Genomic DNA, 23,913 nt, shown 5'->3' on the forward strand with positions numbered 1-23,913 from the left:
CCACTACACTTGATTTGCCCAAAGTCCAAAAATTTGTCAGTTGCAGCTTCCACAGCTCTCTGCCATAGCTAGGTCCAAAGATTCTTGACCTTCAATTCTCTTCATCCCCAGCTTATTCTGAAACCATGCCCCCATAGTTTGTCCCACATCCTCTTAACATCTACCCTGTCAATTTTTCTTGGAATCTTACATGTTTCGGTAAGATCAAGTCTAGTTCTTCTAAATTCCATTTGGGAAAAGACAAACCAGAAGACAATTGGTAGGCAGTGGGAGTACGATATTTAAAATAGGCCAAACAGATATTGCTGATCTTTCTTCTTTCTTGTTTTATAGCACACAACTCAGCAGGCCAGGCAGTATCCGTGGAGAAAAGCAGGCGGTCTGCCTGCTTCTCTCCACGGATGCTGCCTGGTCTTCCGGCAGGAGGTTGTGTAGTAGCAAATGTCTTTTGGTATAAAAAGCCAAAAATTAAAATATACAACTGTTTTAGAGAGAAAATTTACAATCCTTTGGCAGGCAATGGCTGTCCAGGTAATTTGTATCATGACTATTGATGGTTTCTAATTTAGAAAATATTTTAGAAAACCCATTAACAAAGGAGAAAATGTTTTGTTTTGCTGTCGACCATGTGCTACTGAAGAACACCAAAATATTCACTTACATTGACACAATGTGACCTAATGTATTAAAGGTAAATATTTAGAACATGAAGAAATATTGTCCCAAAGTTAAATGAAACTAATTTTGAAATTGCTTTCCTTCAGTGAAGTGCCTCCATCTGCTGTTCAAACAGAAAACTACACCTGAGAAATCCATTTATTTCTTTTTTTTATTTTTACAGTGTGGTAACAGGCCCTTCTGGCCCAACGAGTCTGCGCCGCCCATTTTAAACCCAAATTAGCCTACCTGTATGTCTTTGCAATGTGGGAGGAAACCAGAGCACCCGGAAGAAACCCACACAGACACGGGAGAACATACAAACTCCTTACAGACAGTGATGGGAATCGAACCCCAATCGCTGGTGTTGTAATAGCGTCGCGCTAACTGCTACGCTACCCTGCCACTAATATGCTACCACTAATTTTCAACTGCATCATTTAAGCATACAGTTATCAACTCTTGCATAGCTGTCCTACCGTACCTCAACAAAATTGTGCGGCCTCATTGGCAACATATTATTTAACCAGGGAAGGCTTCACAAATTAGATTTATTCTTGTGTGATCTCGCATTGTAAGCTTCTGTCAACTAACCTTCTTCACCAGGAGCATATCTTCAAAATTCATGTTTCTGTCAATTATAAGGAAGACACTTAGGTGGAAACCTACCATTTATTTGTGCCAGCAAAAAACAAAAGTGAAGCCAGACAAATTTAGGTTTGTATGTAGTGAGAGGGTTGAAAGCTTCAAGTTCCTAGGAGTGAACATCACCAATAGCCCATCCTGGTCCAACCACGTAGATGCCACGGCCAAGAAAGCTCATCAGTGCCTCTACTTTCTCAGGAGGATAAAGAAATTTGACACATCCCCTTGGACACTCATCAACTTTTATCAATGCACCATAGAAATCATCCTATCCAGATGCTTGGTATGGCAACTGCTCTGCCTCAGACTGCAAGAAACTGCAGAGTTTCTTGCAGAAGATACAAAAGCCTGAAAGCACGTTCCACCAGACTCAAGGACTCTTAGATTCCCTTAATACAGTGTAGGCAGGATGGCAGATACGGCAATGGAACGTTCCTCCTGTAAGATATGGGAATTCAGGGCGATTGATGGTCTCCCTAATGACTACACCTGCAGGAAGTGTAGCCAACTTCAGCTCCTGGAAGACCGGATTAAGGAGCTGGAGTTGGATGAACTAAGGAGCATCAGGGACGCTGAACGAATCATAGACAGGACTTTCGAGCAGGTGGTTATACCCAGAGGAAAGGATTCAGGTAGTAGATGGGTGAGCACCGAGAGAGGTAGGGGGACAAAAAGAAATCAGTGGAGAGTCCCCCTGTGGCCATTCCTCTCAGCAACAAGTACCCTTTGGATACTGCTGAAGGGGATGACCTATCTGGGCAAGGCAGCAGCAGCCAGGCCAGTAGCACTGTGGTCGGCTCTGAGGCTCAGAAGGGAAGGGTGAATCTGGCAGAGCGATAGTCATAGGGGACTCGATAGTCAGGGGAACAGACAGGAGATTCTGTGACCGCCAGAGATGCCAGGATGGTGTGTTGCCTCCTGGGTGCTAGGGTCCTGGATGTCTTGAAATGGTTGCAGAATATTCTTAAGGGGGAGGGTGAGCAGCTAGAGGTCGTGACACATATTGGTACCAATGACATAGGCAAGAGAGGGGTAGAGGTCCTGCGCAATGAGTATAGGGAGTAGGAAGGAGGTTGAAGAGCAGGACCTCTAAGGTAGGAATCTCCGGATTACTTCCGGTGCCACAAGCTAGTGAAGGAAAGAACAGGATGATAGCACAGACAAATGAGTGGCTGGGGAGATGGTGCAGGGAGCAGGGTTTCAAGTTCTTGGATCATTGGAACCTTTTCTGGGGAAGGGGTGACTTGTACAAGAGGGACGGGTTGTGCCTGAACAGGAGGGGAACCAATACCCCGGCAGGGAAGTTTGTTAATACTACTGGGGAGGATTTAAACTAACTTCGCAAGGGGATGGGAACCGGAGAAACAGGTCACTAAGTGAGGGAACGGGCAGGAGGGCTAATGTCAGGAATTGTAGGATTATGCAGATTCCTGATAACAGATGTGATGGGACAAATGGTTTGAAGTGTTTGTACTTTAATGCTTGGAGAATTATGGGTAAGAGTGATGAACTTAAAGCATGGATCAGTACATGGAACTATGATGTTGTGGCCATTAGAGAGACTTGGTTGAGGGAGGGACAGGAATGGGTGATTGGTGTACCAAGATTTCAAAGTTTTAGGAAGAATAGAGAGGGGTGTAAAAGAGGGGGAGGAGTTGCAATACTAATTAGAGATAATATATCAGCTGCACTTCAGGGAGACATAATGGAGGGCTCAGATACAGAGTAGAACTCAGGAATAGGAAGGGTGCAATCACTCTCTTGGGGGTGTACTATAGACCTTCCAATAGCCACCAGGACATTAAGGAACGGATATGCAAACAGATTAGGGAAATGTGTAAAATTGACAGGGTTGTGGTCATGGGGACTTCAACTTACCTGATATAAATTGGGACCTTTTTAGTGCAAGGGTTTAGATGGGGCGGAATTTGATAGGTACATCCAGGAGGGGTTCCTAAATCAATATATTGACAGTCCAGCAAGCTATTCTGGACCTGGTGTCAGGTAATGAGCCTGGCCAGGTGACTCACCTATCAGTGGGTGAGCAATTGGGGAACAGTGACCACAGTTAATTAACTTTCAGGATAGCTATAGATAAGGATAGGTATGGGGCTAGCAGGAGGGTTTTAAATTGGAGCAGGGTTAATCATGAAGGCATAAGGCTGGAACTAGGTAGAGTAAACTGGGAAAACCTTTTTGCTGGCAAGTCCATGTTGAGCATGTGGAAAGTGTTTAAGGATCAAATACACAGGGTACAGGATAGGTATGTCCTGATTAGAAGGAAGGACATGAATGGGAAAATAAGGGAACCTTGGATGTCCAGAGAAGTAATCAACTTAGTCAAGAAGAAAAAGGACAAGTATGCAGAGCTTCGGAAGTTAGGATCAGACAGAGTATGTGAAGACTATAGAGAAGCTAGAAATGAACTCAAGAAAGGAATTAGGAAAGCCAGGAGGGGCCATGAAAAGTCCTTAGCAAGTAGGATTAAGGAGAATCCAAAGGCATTCTATACCTACGTAAGGAATAAGAGGATAACGAGGGAAAGGGTAGGACGAGTTATGGATAAAGAAGGGAATCTATGTTTGGATGCAGAGGATGTGGGTGAGGTTCTGAATGAGTATTTCTCTTTAGTATTTACCCAGGAAAGGGACATGCAGGATGCAGAAATTGGAACTGAGGGCAGACAAATGTTAGGGCATTTGGAGGTCAAGGAGGAGGTAGTGTCTCCTGAACAGTATTAAGGTGGATAAGTCCCCGGGGCCCAATGGGATACCCCAGGTTACTGAGGGAGGTGAGAAAGGAAATTGTTGGGGCCTTGACCAGTATCTTTGTGTCCTCTTTGACAACGGGTGAGGTCCCAGAGGACTGGCAAGTGGCTAATGTTGTTCCTCTATTTAAGAAAGGAACAAGGGAAAATCCAGGGAACTATAGACCGGTGAGTCTCACGTCAGTTGCAGGGAAATTGCTGGAGAAAGTTCTTAGAGATAGGATATATGAGCATCTGGAACCCAATGGCTTTGTGCGGGGCAAGTCGTGTCTTACTAACCTGGTTGAGTTTTCTGACAGGATGACAAGAGAGATTGATGAAGGTAGAGCTGTGGATGTCATCCATATGGACATCAATAAGGCATTTGACAAGGTCCCACATAATCGGTTAATCAAGAAATTTCGGATGCATGGGGTCAGTGGAGAATTGGCTGTGTGGATCCAGAACTGGCTTGCCTGTAGAAGACAAAGGGTGGTGGTTGAAGGGACTTATTCAGGCTGGAGGCCTGTGAGTAGTGGTGTTCCGCAGGGATCTGTGCTGGGACCTCTGCTGTTTGTGATGTACATAAATGACCTGGATGAGTAAGTTGATGGATGGGTTAGTAAGTTTGTAGACGATACCAAGATTGGTGGAGTTGTGAATAGTGTAGAAGACTGGTGATGGAATACAGCATGATATAGATCAGTTGATGTGGGCAGAGAAATGGCAGATGGAGTTTAACCCGGATAAAAGTGAGGTGCCTCACCTTGGTAGGACTAATGTCAAGAGGCAATACACTTTTAAGGGCAAGACCCTTAACAATGTTGAAGAGCCAGAGAGACTTGGGGTGCAAGTCCATGACTCATTGAAAGTGGCTATACAGGTAGACAGGGTGGTTAAGGCGGCTTATGGAATGCTTGCATTTATTAATCAGGGTATTAAGTATAGGAGTTAAGTAATGATGCATCTCTATAGAACTCTGGTTAGGCCACATTTAGAGTATTGTGTGCAATTCTGGTCATCTCACTATAGGAAGGATGCAGAGGCTTTAGAGGGGGTGCAGAGGAGTTTTACCAGGATACTGCCTGGATTAGAGGGCATGTACTATCAGGAGAGGCTGGACAAACTTGGGCTCTTTTCTCTGGAGCGGCAGAGACTGAGGAGTGATCTGTTGGAAGTATATAAAATTATGAGGGGCATAGATACAGTGGACAAGCAATATCTTTTTCCCCATTATTGAGCGATCCAATACCAGAGGGCATGCATTTAGGGTGAGAGGGGGTAGGTTCAGAACAGACGTGAGGGGTACTTTTTTTTTTACTGAGAGAATGGTGGATGCCTGGAATGCGTTACCTGATGGGGCTTTTAAGAGGGGCTTGGATGGGCACATGAATGAGAGGAAAAGAGATATGGCCTTTCTGTAGGTAGGAGGGAATAGCTATGTCGGCACAACATTGTGGGCCGAAGGGCCTGTTCTGTGCTGTACTGTTCTATGACAGCTTCTATCCTGGTGTTATAAGACTATTGAATGGTTCCCTAGTATGATAATATGGACTCCGGACCTCAAAATCTACCCCGTAATGGAATCCTGATTAAGGGTCTTGACCTGAAATGTCAACTGTCCATCTCCCTCCGTAAATGCTGCCTGACCCAGAGTTCCTCCAGATTACCAGCATCTGCAGTCTCTCGTGTCTTTGTAATAGCTTGCACCTTATTGTCTGTCTACACTGCACTTTCACTGTAACTGTAGCACCTTATTCTGCATTCTGTTATTGTTTTCCCTTGTACTATCTCAATGCACTATTGTAATGAAATGATCTGTATGAATGGCATGCATATCAAAGTTTTTCACTGTACCTCAGCATGTGACAATAAGAAACCAATTTACACATATTTGATCACTAGTGTTTTCTAATGTAGATGATAAAGCAGAGGGGTACTAGTTAGTGAGCAATAGCAATATCATTCTTATGACAGAGATTTATAAAATTAGGAAGTGCATAGAAAGATAAGAGTCTTTTTCTCAGGGAAGGGGAGTCTAGAACCAGAGGGCACAGATTTAAGGTGAGAGGGGAAAAAGGCCAGTTTCTATGCTATACGGTTCTATGATTATTTCCGGTTTCCTGAAAAAATAAACAAATGCTGAAAATCAGGGAGCACTAATGGAGAAACAGATTGGTTCAGGTCAATGACCTTTCATCAAAGTTCATCATGAATAGCCATTAATTCAAAACATGGATGATTTTGTTCAAATATGGTGCCTGAGCTGTGCATTTCCAGCATTTTCTGCTTTTATTTCAGCTATAACATTCTCCACAGCTACATAGGTGAATACAATGATGAAGAATCATTACTTTCATAAAAGGTTGTGCAGCTCACAATCTTGGAGATGTGTAGGATGATGGATTCACATTTTTGAATGAAAAAAAAAATTGGCCTACACAAGCTCCACTGAGGGGATTCATAAAACCTGACTATAAAGATTTGCTTGCAAAGGACAACCATCTTTTAATACAAAAAAAGCAGATACCTAATGCATACCAGTGAATATAGAATTATCTCATGCAGATCAGTGAATGTAGAATATAGAAATATGTTAGGCAACAATTGTACCAAGTTAATATATCAGGTCATTGATAACTCTGACACATATTTCTCTTGCCATAGATACTACCTGATCCAACAATTTGCAATATCTTTTTTATTTCAGATTTGTAGCATTCTTTTGCCTTAATGTTTGATGCATCCTATTGTGAAAGCAAATGGAGAGGGTAGCACTGTAGGTAAAAGGGGTATGATAAGATTTCCACATTAAGTATTGTGGTAAAACAGAAGTTTATTTCTCTTACCTGTTGTCTTCATACAATCATCACATCAGTAAACCTCAAGCTGCAAATCCCTATTCTTAAACTGCAAACAGCTATTAATGTAAACCGGGAAAATGAATCAATCTGGGTGTGGAGGAGAGAAACATGACATTCTAGCATTTACCTATTAAAATTCAAATCACAATTCAATACCTCGCTTCTAGATTTTAAGATGTATCCTTAATTACAAAAAAAAGTTAATTTTAAGTTGCCTCTGTTTTTCCATATTCTTTCATTACTAGGTTTCCTGCCTCTTTTGACTCTAAATACTTTCCTTCTTCAATTTCTCAGTATTTCTGCCTTTCACTTGACTGGATGCATCATTCTACTCATTAATACTTTAAAAAGTGTATATTTTCCTTTCTCAGACTGCATGAATATACCTAAATGACTATTCTGGTTTTGAGTGTCTGCACATTGAGTTAGCTGGTTGAAACCTTACAGCTGATCAGGCAGCATCTATTTGTGTTTCACATTTCCAGAACCAGCAGTATTTTGCTTTCCATTTGTCAGGGCTCAGACTAGATTTAACCTGATCAAACAAATCCCATCTGCATTTCACTATTCCAGTTAGAATGAAGCCAAACAACTGCATCCCCCTGATTTATGGGGACCGATATGGAACAAACTAGAAGAAATTTTTTGCAGATTTTTTTTTGTAAATGGACTTTATTTCTAGAACCATGTACAAGTTTAGGATTAAGATGTTCAAACTACAATCTGTTGAATTTTGAGAAACCCTAATCTGCTGATCCCTCAGAATATTTCAACTTCCCTACAAATTCGCACCATTCAATATTTACATAATGAAAAGTTTCAATTTAAATTCAACCCTTCAGGACAGAATGCTAATGATACAAAAAAAACCACCCACCACATTTGCCTCAGACACAAGCTTGCATTCTCTACACACAATCTAAAGTGGATTAAAGACAAAAACAAGTAGATGTAGGCAGCAATTAATCAGTTTTATTCAGAGATTGCATTTAGGCATGTTAGGACAACTACACACCAAGACTAAAAATATAACATTTAGCATGACAGATATCATGGGCAAACCAGATGAAAACTACACATTTTTTAAAATGTTTGTTCCTGCGTAGCACAAGCAGTGCAGAAGTAGCAAAGATGCTATAGGATAGACAATACTAAATCATTAGTAAGAGTAAATTGCAGTATCCCAGATTTCCCCCCTTCTTTTCTTCTCTGGCCCCCAAACCACCCACCTCCCAAATTCAAAAAGTATGCATATGCTTTCTCCTGGTTACATGTTTTAATAGTATTGCAAGAGGATTGCGCTCAACACATTGGCTGTAAGTGCTCTTTAAAAACTGTTTGAATACATTCAATTATTGGAACAGACATTGTTAAACCATTTCTTCGGTTTCTTTGTTCTCTCTGTTCTTTCTCACTTCCTCTAGGTGCTTGTCCTAAATTGTACAAAAAGAAAAGTTTTCTTTGGAAGTCGTTTAACAATTTAATTCTCTGCTACACAAGTACAAAGTATGAACTTGTGAATAACTGAATTTTGTTTGGGTCAATTCTAAATGTTACAGATTAGGTCATCACATTAGACATTTAATTTTATAGGCTGGCATGATGGCACAGAAATTAGTGCTGCTGCCTCAAAGTTTCAGGAATCCAGATTCAATCCTGATCGTGATTGCTATCTATGTGGAGAACTCCTTGTGACCACACTGAGTTTTCTGCTAGGTGCTCTGATTTCCTCCCACATCCCAAAGATGTGCTGGTAGGGTTAATTGGCTACTCTAAATTACCCCTTAAAAAAGGTAAATGACAAAAATGATCAAAAGGAGAAATGATGAGCCTGCAAGTGAGAATAGATTGTAGAGGTACAGGGAAATAAGGAGGGGAATAAGAATGATGAGATTAATCTGCTTGAAACTAGCATGGGCCTGAAGGATTCAAATGGCCTTACTCTATGTCATATTAAGTTTACATAATGGGAATTATTGCAATAACTCGGTGATGTCCTTGTGATGGGTTGCTTTTGTCAACTTATTCTAAGATGCCCAACATTTCCCCTTTGATCCTTTTTGCCACTTAACTACACTAAGGGGTAATTTACAACTGCCAATTAACCTACTAGCATATCTTTGGGACGTGGAAGCAAAGCAGAGCACCCAGCAGAAATCACATGGACACAGGGAGAAACGCAATCTCAAGCATTATAATTTAATCATGAATTAGTTATTTTAAGATAGCTTAAAGAAGTGCTGTCCACTGTGGACACATTCCATCCAAGGCAACTAAAAGAAAATTACTTCGAGGACTTAAATCTTATTGCCACCTTCTTTAACCATTGTGGACCAATAATCTTTCCCTTGTGCTATACTGGGTGGGTAATCACTTCTTGATTTATAAATCTCTTGAAAGGGTCTTCAAATAGTAATAGAATTCTTATCGTTCATTTATAAAACAGTGTTCCTACCAACAATTCTCAGCCAAACAAGACTTTTATGCAACACATGCTTTGAGAAAGGACTCATTACCTCAGGAATGGAACTGGAAAAGACTAGCACCAAAGAGGCAAGGAAATCCATCTTAGGAGTTTACCTTGGTTTAAGTGATGTTAATTTATGTACTTTCTTGAATTAACAGCGAAATCAGGTCACTCTATTACTGCAATGCTGAACACTTTAATTTCATTATTATTACCAATTTAGCCAGGAAAGTCTTTTGGAAAGACTTGGGCCAATATGTTACAAAGCACCTGGTTTCCAAGCAGCATAAATAAATGCTTGTAGGCAGATCCTCTGAGACTGGGAATAGGCAAGAAACTACTCTTCTTCCCCCTTCACTCCACTATATGTCTTGTACTTTCCTTATGCCAACAAATTGTCTAATGGTCAAGCTCCTTTAGCAAACTGGGGCAGAGATTTGTTAATTAATTGCTCACAGGTACGCTCAAGCTCATATTACCCATTACATTTATCAAACCATCGACTATTCAACAAATTGAAGTGAGAAAACTATGACGGCAGATATGGGGAAACCCAGCAAAGAACAGAGCTTCATAGAGAACATGGACAAAGCTTGAAGTTAGAATTGAAAAGCTAAATTTTCATGTTGTTTAAATTCACTAACATACAATATGAAGTTTGAATGTAACAACCATCTTTACTCAGATTTTGAGAACACATTGAAATTCTTTGTTAACTAGCACCCAACCTTCAAAACATACATTTGCTGACATTTTAAATCTTACTTTATACCAAATGCAAGTCCACTGAAATTGTACTTAAAATTAGTGTGCCATATATTCATGAAAAACAAACTTCAGATTCAACCATCAACAAAGTTTCGACAATAACTAAAGTGAATGCTCAATCCTGTAAAGTTTATAAATTACTTAAATCTATTTCAGATCATCCATTTATTATCTGAGATAATCTGATATCTGCAAAGTGACAAACTAGTCAAACAAATTTTCCTTCAATTGATTATAGGTGTACCTCCTCAGTAAAGCTATTTTATTGTTTCTAAAGGAAGCCTTTGATATAATTAACTTTAATGGCCTTGATGTAAACCTTATCCCAACTACCTTTTGCCTTTGTGGGGAACAGATCCAAATGAATTCTATAGTATGAAACCTGCAGCACTAATAATGTAATCAAAATGATCAACGTCAGATTCATCACCTCTCTAGCCCCTCTTGGTAAAGAGGAGGAAGACAAACATTTCTCTTTGGTTTCTGCAAGCCTGTAGCACTTGTTCCAAGTTGCACCCTTTCTTTCACCATGATGTTCAACCACATGTTACTACTCCAGATGGAATGTACAATGAATGTACATGTAAAATAATAGTACTATTACTTATTTGTCGGGGTCCTCAGCAAGGTGCTATCATAGAGCAATAGTTCCAAGCAGACTAAAATTCATTTGCTATAACAAATAATCAACTGCAAAATGAGTATATGTACTTGTGCGATTTACTTTGTGGCTGCAAGGCACTAATAAGTATGGAACATTTCAACACACTCTCAGTGTCCACATGTAATCTAAACTAAACAAACCAGTAAGGTCCAAAGTTTGATCCATGCCTCCACTGATTGTTACAGACCCAATCTCACATGCTAGAAATTATATTATCCATCAACAAAAAGCTATGAGAACACATCATCTCAATTCGCATCAAAACAGGCTGCATAGATTTCCCACAGAAAGTTCCCACAGAACCATGCCCACCAGTCAAAGCCTAATGGAGGAGTAAGCATAACAAAACTGGAAAACAAAATTCCTGTAGTGACCCTAAATAAGCCATTCTAAATTTTACTTCCACTTTGAATAAAGAATTAAAATTAACTTGCCTTCTCACGAAGGCGCTCAAGTTTAGCAGCTAACTGGGCCTCACGGTTTTCCTTAATGAGCTCCATCTTGGAGATCAGTCTTTCTTCTGCCATTTTGCTGAATTTGGTATTTTCTTCAATTGCTCTCTGAAGCACTTCCTTTACATGCTCCTGTTTTTCAGCCAACTGCTTCAGAACTTCTGCTTCATGTGACTACAGAAGAAGAATAGAGATCAATTGTTCAGCGGAACATTGAGACTACGAGAGTTGTTTTACTAATTCAGTGATGCAAGTCACCAAGTGGGACAAAGCATTTAGCTAAGAAAAATTGCTTGAATCTTAAAATCATTACAATAGGTATGCTTCTATATCTTCAGAATTCTTTTAGCTGACAAATGTATCTTTATTAACAATATCACATATGGAAGGAAATCAGTTAAAATCTAATGCATTTAATATAATCAATGTGATTAATGCTTAGAAAGTAGTATGCATTAAGGACAGAAAACACTGAAAACACAACTCAGGAAACATAAAACTGACATTTTGTGTGGACTCCTTCAAAATTCAAAAGGTCTTATAATATGCCGGTCGTTTTCCTTTGGCTGCTTGCTTTTTTACTACTCGTCGTTTCCAGATGCAGATCAAGCCTTTGTTTTCTTTTTATCTTCACTAATAAGACTGCATGCAACATGATACTGAGTACATTTGACCACAATGCAAGTTATATATAAATACTAGTTTAACAACAGTACCCACGTACTGTTATCATATAGTATAGTACATCATGTCATGGGTTTCTAAACTCTGAAATTTGTTTAATTCCAAGGTGCCCCCAATATGTAAAGTAGGAAACTGCTGCATTGTACTGATGATAGTGAACAATATCGCCAATATTTTACGTACTACTGTGACTTAGTCAGCCTCCGTCTTTAAGTACCATTTAGTTCAGCTACTCATATTCTATTTGAATACCTTTCGTCTGTTTTCTGCAGCTTCCATTTTTTTCTGAAGGTCTTCAAGTGACCGATCTTTCTTGGGAGAAAGAGGAAACTCGGGAATTGTTTCAGCTGTAGGGCTCAGAATGATCTCAAAAGCTTGGCCTGAAGAACGTTTGTCTAGTTCCTTTACTTTAATATCTGAAATAAGAGTTTTTCACAACAACAAAGACACAAGCTTGGCTAAGTCAGAGATCATAAGTGGATTAATTGCACAGATTAAACAATATAATTACTGTCAGGCTTTTTTGTCATAACAAAATTAATGATAAGTAGAATAACAATGTTATGAATTAAGTGTTAAATTTAGAACAAAGATCCTTAGGGAAAATGTACCAACCTAGGAAAGGGTATAGTGCCAATGCACAAAAAAAAAGACAGTTGAAAGACAAATTCCATAGCATTGTTTGCCTTCTCTTGAGTTCAGATGGTTGGAGTTGATCATATCCAATTGGATCCCAAATCATTTCAGATACAATGAAATTGTTTCCACTGATGGGTCTATTCCAAGTCCCAAATCCTTAAAAATACCAGTTGGGTCATAAAAAAAGCGAAAACACAGAATGCTAGCCAAGAGACTGTGACTAGGTCAAGACAAGACAAGACATAGAAGTGGTAAATTTGTAAGTGTAAAAACTTCAGTAGATATGAAACCATGTTGAGCAAATGGATTGGAAGTACAGATCAGACATTATCCAAATAAGTGGCAGTACAGAGTTGAGGGGCTAAAAGTTTCAGGAAATAACAATATTTAAGATTGCTAAAATAGTTACTGGTTATTCTAAATCTAACTTTTGGAGATGTATATCATCTCACTTCAATCTCTGGAACAGTTACCTCTCTAGGAACAGCTACCTCTCTAGGAACAGCAATGTCCTAAAGTCCTTTGCTGAAGTCTGAAAAGGCAGTTCAGTTATTACAATAAACCCACAGTGGTAAAAATTTAAAGGCAACCAACAAACGGTACCCTTGCATTTTTTGATCCTCAGAGTACATTTGAAATAGTTATATGAATAGCAATAGCTGAGGTAATATGTTGTCCTATAAAGAGGATCATGCCAAGAATAAAATAATTAGCCTTAAATGAGAAGCGTCGGAAGTCTTTGAAATACTCAATAAATCAGGCAGCATCTGTGGAAACGCATGCTGCCTGACCAACTGGGTATTTTCTTAAAGTACTTATTCACTATACAGGAGGATGCTCTCTGGCCCATTGGTCTCTTGCCAGCTCCCATTAGTCAATACCATCAGGCCCATTCCCTCCTCCTTATTTCTCTGCAGCTCTGTAACTTATTCTCTCTCGCATGTGCATTTAATCCTCTTTGCCATGTACCTTCACTAAAGGGCAATTTACAGTAGCCAACTAACCTATCAGCACATCCTTGGGACTTAAATATGGGTGGAAACCAGAGCACCCAGCAGATACCCACATGTTCATGGGGAGAATGTGCTAACTTCATGGACAGCACCCAAGGATCCCTGGAGTTGAGAGACAGGAGCACTAACAGCTATGCCACCTTGGCACCCTTGTTTTTATTTCAAGTTTTCAGTTTTTTGATTTTCCATTCAAAAGAGACATTGATTCCAGAAGCCAGATATTTTACAGGATATGAAACATCATATACTTTGGTTTAAGTCAAACATTTTTAACTGAATGGGGACTAATCAGCTTCTCAGTGCACCTTTCTTGCTTTCATAAACCACTGTCCATTTGTGGTGCACAAATGAAAAGCTGTTTTATGTTCTGGCTCTTTTAGCAGGAGTCTGCATGCATATGGCACTTTTTGCCTCAATTGTTGTCACCCATTCCCACCACTTACCCTATGATCATCCTCTGGTCACAGGGTCCCTTCCCCAATCCTTAGTTGTGATCCTCCTTCCCATTCCACCCACTCCCAATGATTCAAGGCACTGAATCCAATCCTCTTCCTTTCCTCCTCTATCTGGCCAGAGCAAGTGCCCAATCATAACCTGTGGTTGCTGGTCATCTTAATTCCCTGAACCTGGGCTTGATCACATTCAATTATACACAAGGTTGTTGGTACCCTACTGCAAAGCCAGTCTAGTGCACCCATTTGGCTGCATTAGAATTTCTAGTCCCAGATGATTCTGCAGGTAATGGAACTTCATGGGGGCCCACAGGAAGCAGATTAAAAAGGAACAAAGGGGGTGGGTGTGCTGAAGGGATTGAACAAAGAAAGTACAAACTTGTATTATTGAGCACATTATTTTCATCCTCAGATGCACCATGGCACTTAGGAACCAGTGAATTAGTTTTTAGACACTTTTGTGGAAAACTGTGGTAACCAATTTCCTTACAGCAAGGTCCCACAAAGAGGTGCAAGATAAATTATCAGATTATACTAACAATCATTTTTTTGGTGTTGGTTGTGGAATAACTAAGGATACTCAGTGGACATCCTTTCTCTTAAATAGAGTCACAGGATCTTTTATGCATATCTGAAGAGGTAAACAGTTATCATCTCAAAGGAACCTCAGACAGCGCAAGGCTACATCAAAACTGCACTGAAAGTTTATTATTTACTTAAACCTTCTTAGTGGCACAGTATTATTACTGAACCAATTTTTTTACACATCATGGAGTTGACCAAGGCCATGCAGGTATCCTGACAGGTGGGCGTTTTGAATTCGGTGTACTGTAACTAATGAAGTTTAATGAAAATACAGGATTTAAAACAAATACAGTCAGGACATTGGTTGTCCCAGACTGGCAGATTTTCTAGAGTATTGGATGTTATTCCTATTGAAATTGCAGAGAATTGTGAATGTAGCCCAGTCCATCACGCAAACCAACCTCCCCTCTAATGACTCTGTCTACACTTTCTGCTCCCTCAGGAAAGCAGCTAACGTCATTAAGGACTCTTCACACCTCAAACCCACACTCCCCTCTCCAGTTGGGTAGAAGATACAATGGCCTGAGAGCATGAACCAGCAGACTCAAGGACAGCATCCATCCCACCATCAGACTTTTGAACAGATCACTCATATGCTAAAGGATGAACTCTCGATCTCCCGAACTACCCTGGCGTGGCCCTTGCACTTTATTTGTTAACCTGCACTGCACCTTATCTATCTGCAACACATATTCTGCATTTTGTTTTCATTTTACCACCTTGATGTAATTATGTATAGCATGATCTCTCTGAAAGGCACACAACGCAAAAGCTTTTCACTGCATCTCAGTACATGTGACAATAATAAACCAATAACCCAACACACTTAATTCACTTTTTGTTTTAATTAGAAAGATGTTATACAGTATTATAATAACTTTTCCAGTGAACCCAGTGGGTTTAAAGGGAATGTGGGAACAAGGGGCTGGGTGAGTTGAAAGAGAGCACTGCAATGTCTAACTGAGAAAAGCAGTAAAAGATAATCTTAGATGCCAGCCCATCACACAGCATTGACTTGTGTGCTTCTGACTGATTTCTAGTCTGTCCAAAGTACTGAGGCAACTATATTTAGTTCAATGAAACTGTGTGACTGCAAATACAACAGAAGTGAGATTTGGGGGGGGGGAGGGGGGGAGAAACAAATGCGACACTGATCTTTAGTGACAGGCATCTTTGCATATAAAAGGCAGCTCTCAAGAGATCCCACTCTTACTTATCCCAATGCAGCCAATAATTCCCCAGTAACAACTGACAATGATTTCACTGTTTCCCCAAGGATCTACCTTTATCCGTCTCCTCCTATACATCTCCATACTGCCTCACTGACGTCAATAAATATTCTTGAGACTCATTTCACCATCAATGCACAGTAGCAGCAGTGTGCGCCATCTACAGGATGCACTGTACCAAGACTCCTTAGACAGTACCTTCCAAACCCAGGACCTCTATCAGCTGGAAGAACAAAGGCAGCAAAAACATGGGACCACCACCACCTGGAAGCTGTCCTCCAAGCCACACACCATCCTGACTTGGAAATATATTGTTGTTTCTTCATTGTTACTGGTCAAAATCCTAGAACTCTCTCCCTAACAGCATTCTGGGCATACCCACACCTCAAAGACTGCAGCAGTTCAAGAAGACAACTCACCAGCACCTTCTCAAGGGCATCTAGAGATGGGCAATTAAATGCTGGTCCAGTCTGTGAAGCACACATTCCTTCAATGAATATAAAAAAGACACTGCGCTTTCAACTACTGCTCCAAATCCTTCAATGTGGTAGCTTGCTTACCTGCCTGATATTAAATCATAGATGAGGTAGAATTTCTACCAATTGAATTCTCAAAAAAAAACAATCTGCATTTTTGTCCTGACCACAAAATCTCACAACCCTTATCATGGCCCTTTTAGATAATTTACTCAGGCTGCATTTGGCAATAATTATATGGAAAAGTCAAAATTACGTGGAAAACTCAAAGCACACATCTTATTCATTACAAAGCAACTTTTACTTCTGCAATGCTTCTGCTTTGGTGCCTACTTCACTTCCACTGCTGCTAAACTCAACTCCAGATTAATATTCAAAGACCTCTGCCCTCCCCCCATGCTTCTGCTTTGGTGCCTACTTCACTTCCACTGCTGCTAAACTCAACTCCAGATTAATATTCAAAGACCTCTGCCCTCCCCCCACTCATCCCATTTGACATATAACATCAAAGAAGTTCCAAGGTCATGCAACATTGGGACATTTTAGAGTATTTGTGAATTTTAGTCAGTTGAATCCCCCAGTCCTTGATATAGTTTCCTTGGGTCTATCTATTTTTTTCTTTCCCTCCATGGTGCTCTGTAGTAAGGTATTGAATAGGGTGAATGACCTTTGTGATATGTCCCAACCACTACAGCTTCCCACATCCTATCACCTCAACAACATTTCTTAGATTCCAGTTTCTGTACAAGACATGCATTAGGTCACCAATAGCTGCACACTTCAAATACAGGCAGTCCCCATGTTACGGCAGGGTCCCATTCCTGAGAACTGTTCGTAAGCTGAACGGTTCATAAATTGCAGATGAACAAAAACATTGTGTGGGAGAGGGTCACAGAAACAGCTGTGATGGAAGAACAGCTGCCAGATGGCCTCATTGACTCAGTGAGTGAGCGAGCAAGTCTCTCGGTGCTCCCAGCTCTGCATGACCCAACTCCTAATTGTTGTAGCTCGGTGTGAAGGATCGTGTGGGGAAAGAAGGCACGCAGAAGTGCCCTGTTCTCACCTGGCAGAAAATGCCTGCAGCCCTGCAGCAGCCAGCAAATCCACCCCATCTATCCCACTGATCTCCCAAATGCTCATTCTTATACATGGGGGTGTCTGTAAGTCAGGCATTCATAACCTAGAGAGGACTGCTACCTCAATTCTGTTCCTCTAACTTTTTATTATGCATCCATGCCTTGTAGGATTACTAAAGCATGCAGATGTAACTTTATATTAAGTGCAATGTTGTTGTTTGTTTAAAAACCAACACAATCTTCACAAAATCTAAATCTTCCCAAAGGTCTAATGTGAATTGCCTAAATCTCTCATGCTTGCCCACAGCAGTTGTAGGTTCTCCACTAAAGCCTTCACTTGGACTTAAGACCCAAGTGAACATTTTACAAACTGAAAAAGTGCCACTGTTACTATAAGGCCAGATTTGGCAGACCCTATTGAGCCTAATAAGCCAAATAAATCAAGGAAACAAAATTCAGGGATTGCTAGATGTCAGTGCAGTGGGCTCCCCTTTTAAGGATAGGGGCAATCAAGTTTTCTGAACTTACCCGAGTCCAAGACCATGAGGTTTCAGGACTACCGAATGACAAGCATCCCCAGGACAACATGGTTCAAGTTTCCCTACAATGCTCCAAAAGGAGCATCGCACAGGGAATGACATCAGCCCAGGGATTCCTGATATGAAAATCCCAAAGAAAATTACAAGTTTTTAACATTAGGACATCCCAATATGTCGAATCACATGCATCAAATTGAGATCACACTTACCAGTACATGCCATGTTCTTTACAGATGATACAGAACTAAGGTATAGAACTCAGGAAAATGTTCAATGCAAGAAGAGAATCTGTAACATGAGCATAATAAGAGTCATAACAACACTGTCAATTCTGAAATCTGTTCAAAGCAGCAGGTCAGATTAAAACAATTAACTCTTATCCAAAAGTTCTAGGATAAAAGCTGCATTGGAAACTAACATGTCTATTCTTAAATCACACGAAAGTGATTCAACAACAATTTATGTTAAACTGTGTCTTCATAGCAGTAAAATGTTCCAATGCACTTAACAAGTTTGACATCCATAAAAACAAAAATGCTGAGCCACAAATGATATCAGGACAGATGAGATGATTTTGAGAATTCCAAAATTTACAGCCAAGGCAGCAGAAAGCATAGACTTTAATAATTAAGCAATTAAAATCAGGGACACACAAGAAGTCAGAATTTATAAAATACCAAGATCTCAAAGACTTGTACATTTGTGGAAATTACAGAAACGGAGAAGAGAGTACATGAAGTTTCGAACCAAGAGCTAATATAATCCAGCACGCAAAAAGGTATTAATGAACCCAAGACTTGGAGAATTAAGATATGGATGCAGAGATTTGGATGAAGATATTCATACAAGTTGAGAGGCAGAAAGCATGGGAATGGTCAAGTATAGAGGTAACAAGGAATGCATGTAGATTTAAGCAGATGAATTGAAGCAGAGTTAGAGTCAGGCAATTTTACAGAGGTAGAATTAGTCTTGGTAATAGTATGTCATTAGCAAATTTAGGAACTATACCAAGACATTTGTACAAATTATAAAAAGTTGACATCCCATAGTTTCCATTTTGCAAACTAGAAAAAGACCTGTTTATGTCTGCTCTCCATTTCCAGTTAGTCAGTAAATCCTTTATCTTCCCCAAAATATTACCTCTTGCATCACAAACTTTTATTATGCAACACCTTAGTAAATGCTTTCTGGAAATTTTAGTGCATCCATTAGTTCCTTTTATGCACACCACATGTTATTTCTTCAAAAGGACTATGCAATGGTCACTCCTAACAATTCAGGATCGGCCACTGCACACGGGTCATTGAGATCAAGATCAAGGAGATTAATCCTTCATGTTGATTCACCTACTACCTGCTGCACTCAGTCTGGAAACTATATCATTCAGGCTGCCAGCTCAATTAGTAGTGATGCTGCTGAGCCACTCGTATTGATGGGCATTGAAGTTTCCCATACAGATTGCAGAGTGGAAGATAGGAGCCCAATCATAGATCCCTGGGGTACTCCAGTGCTGGAGTGGGAAGAGAATCAATGCGAATAATTCTCAGAATGTAGAGTTAAATCAGATAGGATTCAGCAAGAATTAGATCTTTATCTCCAAGAAAATGGATCACAACCAATGGATGCCACATTTTCATTTTAAAGAGTTTCCTTCCGTCTGCAATAAGGAGAAAGTTGTGGATAAAATTAAAAGTCTTATAGACTGGGTAATTTTCTGTACAATTCTTTGTGATTATGAAAATGTTCCATTGAATGCAAAAGTGAATAATAACATTATCTTGTTCAATAATCCTGAGAGCCCAGAATCCTTGTCTGCTCCTCTTCCATGCAATGGATCCTACATGTTTCTTAATATACCTCCAACTTTGATCAAACATAGAACTAGTCAATTTAAAATTTTAAGTTCACACTTATTTATGAAATGATAATGCTATTGGCCTTTAATCAAATGGTCAAGTCATACAATAACCAACTTTCCTTCAATCTACTTTCCAAAATTACCTTTTTCACTAAAATACAGCCAGTAATAACATAGTTAGAAATTAGAAGCATGAACTGTATTTCGAAACAACCAGATTTTGAGGGGGCGGGAGAGTGAAATAAATAGAATTTCTGCAGAAACTTCTGAAGAGGTCTATATTTCGGACTTTTAATCACAATCACAAAGAATTGTACCGGAAAATATTGACCTAAATCACAATTTTACTTGATCTTGTCCAATATTCACAAGCGGCAGAACAAACAACTCACAGCTTACACTGAGGCTTTTAATTAAACAGTTGCACCACTGACAATTTAGTCATAACTGCTACCAAAATTTCAATTGAGACAACAGCGTGAAACTGCTTTGTGACATCACTTCTCACTGAATTTTTTTTTAAAGATACTGTTGGAATTGTGGGTGTTACTGACAAAATGTCATCTAATTAAAAACAAAAATACAGACTTTTGGAATGAAACACAAGCCATCTTCCTCAATGCAAGAAAATCTTGGAAACACAGAAACAATGGTAATTTGTCTTTTTCTCTGCAGATGCTCAGTCACTCGAATTTATCTTTTATTTCTATGGATGTTGTCTGAACTGCTGCAGGTTGACAGTATTTTTTAATATAAATTTTATTTCAAATATATCATAAAAATACCACACATAGGCAGGTCATCTGCTCCACTAATCTGGTTAGTCTTCTCTGCAGCTTTCTCCATATACCAGTACTTTTCCTCAATCAGATACAGTATATTTTTCCAATTCTTTTTGGAAGACATTACATCATATTAGATGAGTGCCTAATTATAACCACTTAATGGAGTTTCCTCATATTAACATTGGTTCCTTTGATAATTACCTTAAATCTGTGTAATGTTAACCTTACACCTCCTGCCATTAGAACAGTTATCTGAATCCTCCTTGACTCTGAATGCTTCTGTCCAATCTCCTCAGTTTTCGCCGATAACAATCTTAGCTTCCCCAGTCTAACAATGTTACTTCTCTCTCATTTCCATAACCATTCTATCAAATCTATCCTGCAACTGCTGTCCAAAGCCTTCCTAAAAGTCTGTGAATTAGAAATGGAAACAATACTCCAGCAGTAGCAGAAGTAAGATTTTCATAATACTTAGCTACCTTTTTGTGGGTTCTGTACTTTAAGCTTCAGTTTATTAAACCCTGTATCCCATATGCTTTATACAGTGCTATCATTAAAGACTTTTACACAAGCCAGAATCAGAAAATTCTGATGAAAAAAATCTGACTCACAACACTACAACTCCATTTCCTTATCTATAGATGTGACTCGACCTGCTGAGTATTTCCAGCACTTTGATTTCATTTCACCCTCCTTCCACAGATTTAAAATATTTAGCGTATTTTGTCTCCAATCACTTTCTACCTAAATGCACTCACATTTTACTGCCATAATTTCATCACCTCAGTTTTCTACAATAATCATATCTGCCAGATGCTCAAATCATATAACCAGGCTTTCTACTATTTTCCTCACCATTTCCCTTTACTTCCAAGATTCAACCATTTGCAGATTTCAGAATTGTACCCTATAACCTACAAGTCGATCGTTAACAAAAAAAAAGGCAATATTGCTAAACAATGAAGAATATTGCATAGCTCCCCTCTGGTCTTTAAAACAACCATTCAACGGGACTCTATCCCAAGTCAGTGTCATATCTGTTGTACTAATGACCATTATAGCTTCAACATTTGCCCAATATGCTGTTTTATCAAATGCCTTTCAAAATTCCATTATATTAGAAAGAAAAAGGAGAAAGCTAGAAACCAATATTAAATACATATTCAATCACTGGAAAAAATGCAATTAGAAAAGAGGAAAATTTAATGAATAATGATCAATTATCATATTACAACACCTACAAAATATGTTCTAAAAGATCTTTAACCATCAAGTCTAGAAGAAGGACTTTTTTGTTCCAAATTATCTCCCTGCCCCCAAAAGAGTTCTTCATTCTAAAAGTTAGACAAAAGGGGAATATAGGTAAAAATACAATCATTAATCCCTTTTCTTATATCCTGTGCCTCCAGCAACATACATTGTATTGATTCATAACAGTTAAACCTTTCAAATTTTTCCTGTACATTTTCCAACTGACAAATTCCAAAATTGTTCAAAAATAATCCAAGTGTAATTCACACATCCAAAGATAGGATTAAGAATGAAAAAAATATTACAACAATGAAAAAAAAGTTAAATCCAACAACCAAAGCATAGATATTTATATGTTGATATAAATATTGAGTAAATATATCAACTCATTAGGAACAGTTTAGGAAGGGTACAGGCATTTGCCAAATGGACAACTACGAACTGTTTTTTTTACATCAGACATCCGCCCCACTTGGATGCCCCTGGAGAGCTATTCGGCCACTTGAAGTATCACAACTGTCCCAATCCCAACTAACTCATGTTCAAGGTGGCCTTTGACCGGAACAACAGCAACACCGATCCAGTTGGGATCAAACTGGAGAAGAAACTTAAATCAAATTTCTCGACCACTGGAAACGCAAGGCGGCTCACAACCAGACAAGTAGTGGAAGAAGGCTAAGTTTACATAAATAAACTGATTCGCAACAGCCGCAAGCGTTTTGTTTCAGAGCCACGTCTGCTGATACGTTAAGGACGACCAGGAACGCCCCACCACAGAAGCTCCCTTTACCTCCGCCCAACAGCTTCTGCCTCCCCGCAAGGCGAGGGAGCACGTGCCGCCCCGCCCCCCTTTCATTCAAAAACACCTCGCGGCCAACGGCCAACCGCCGCCTAAACCGTTATGTCTCTTTCAAAGGAAAATGGCCAGTTGCGTTTTATAAAGACATCCGTTGATGAGACGGGTTGTTTTGTTAAACAATAAAATGACTACTTTAAATTCAGATCCACGCTACATTTGGGTGGGAGCCGTTAAGGGTTACATGCTTTGGGTGGGAGGTTGACCATTTTTTGTTCCAACCACGTGACGTGGCTAAAAAAAAGGCAGAAGAAATGCCACTGCTTAGTTATAAAGTATAGATATACGTTGAGTCACACAAGCTATTGCCGGTGTTAGAAATGCCACTTACCTCCTGATATGTGCATGCCGTGCGGCATTGCTCTAAGGAGGATGCCGTTTTAAAATGGCGAGGGTAACATGATGTAGATGTGCTTAGCAGGACTGTTGCCCCTCCCTTTCTTCCCATAACAAAAATAGAGACACAAGAGACTGCAGATGCTGGAATTTGGAGCAACAAACAATCTGCTAGAGGGAGGAAAGGATTTGTCGCCGTTTCAGGTCAAAACCCTGCAACAGGGAAGACTTCTGATAGTCCATTAGAAGACCATTCAAAACCTGCTCAATCAGAAACACCAACGATGCCACAGCTCATAACTTTGCTGGCTATGCAGTGCCAATTACTACCATACATATTTGTAGCTTTCTATGGCATGGGGAATGGTTCATGGTACCTAAAGTTGCAGCAAACATCTACTAAGAATGTGAAGCATTCAAGGTGATATTAATTTTAGGTTCCTAGAGGGCTACAGTATTGTTGGTTGTGGAAAGCTATTTCGGTCAGATTCCTTTTCCCCAGATTACTTCTGTTTTAAAGTTCCCTTGTCAACGTGAAGGGCATTGGCTATTTATTTTCCCACGTAAACTTTTAAGCTAGCCAATCTCACAGCCCATCATTAGAACCGTAGAATTTTACATCAAAGATACAGGCCTTTTCAGCCCACCGTCCATGCCAATCATATCTATCTATGCTAATCCCATTTGCGTGCATCAGGCTCATATCCCTCTAAGCCTTTCTTATGCAAGTACCTATCCAAATGCCTTTTGGTGTCCTCCGGGTGCTCCGGTTTCCTCCCACATTCCAAAGATGTACAGGTTAGGAAGTTGCTGGCATGATATGTTGGCGCTGGAAGCATGCCAACACTTGCAGGCTGTCCCCAGAACACTC

General features: G+C 39.7%; 1 protein-coding gene across 4 annotated transcripts; it reads right to left on the minus strand.

Moving 5' to 3' along the window:
* Nucleotides 1–7,878: 7,878 nt before the first annotated feature.
* LOC127581726 (stathmin-like) lies at nucleotides 7,879–23,058 on the minus strand. Of its 4 annotated transcripts, XM_052036388.1 has the most exons (6): nucleotides 22,305–22,745; nucleotides 21,841–21,933; nucleotides 18,166–18,244; nucleotides 12,200–12,363; nucleotides 11,246–11,437; nucleotides 7,879–8,345 (listed from the first exon to the last, which is right to left on the minus strand). In XM_052036388.1, the coding sequence occupies exons 3-6, from the start codon at nucleotides 18,176–18,178 to the stop codon at nucleotides 8,283–8,285; spliced, it is 432 nt and encodes a 143-aa protein (XP_051892348.1). In that variant the 5' UTR covers nucleotides 18,179–18,244; nucleotides 21,841–21,933; nucleotides 22,305–22,745; the 3' UTR covers nucleotides 7,879–8,282. The 4 variants fall into 4 exon arrangements, with proteins under 4 accessions (XP_051892348.1, XP_051892349.1, XP_051892350.1 ...); XM_052036389.1 differs by lacking the exons at nucleotides 21,841–21,933; nucleotides 22,305–22,745 and adding an exon at nucleotides 23,038–23,058; XM_052036390.1 differs by lacking the exon at nucleotides 21,841–21,933.
* Nucleotides 23,059–23,913: the final 855 nt, after the last annotated feature.

This window comes from Pristis pectinata, chromosome 22 (assembly GCF_009764475.1).
Source record: "Pristis pectinata isolate sPriPec2 chromosome 22, sPriPec2.1.pri, whole genome shotgun sequence".
Lineage (NCBI taxonomy): Eukaryota > Metazoa > Chordata > Chondrichthyes > Rhinopristiformes > Pristidae > Pristis > Pristis pectinata.

What these genes read in the sequence shown, in the direction of transcription:
- LOC127581726 (XM_052036389.1), bottom strand. An exon ending in CTGCAGAAAACAGACGAAAG is followed by an intron (nt 11,438 to 12,199) that starts GTATTCAAATAG and finishes CTTCTTCTGTAG; the next exon opens with TCACATGAAGCAGAAGTTCT. An exon ending in TTGAGCGCCTTCGTGAGAAG is followed by an intron (nt 8,346 to 11,245) that starts GCAAGTTAATTT and finishes TGTACAATTTAG; the next exon opens with GACAAGCACCTAGAGGAAGT.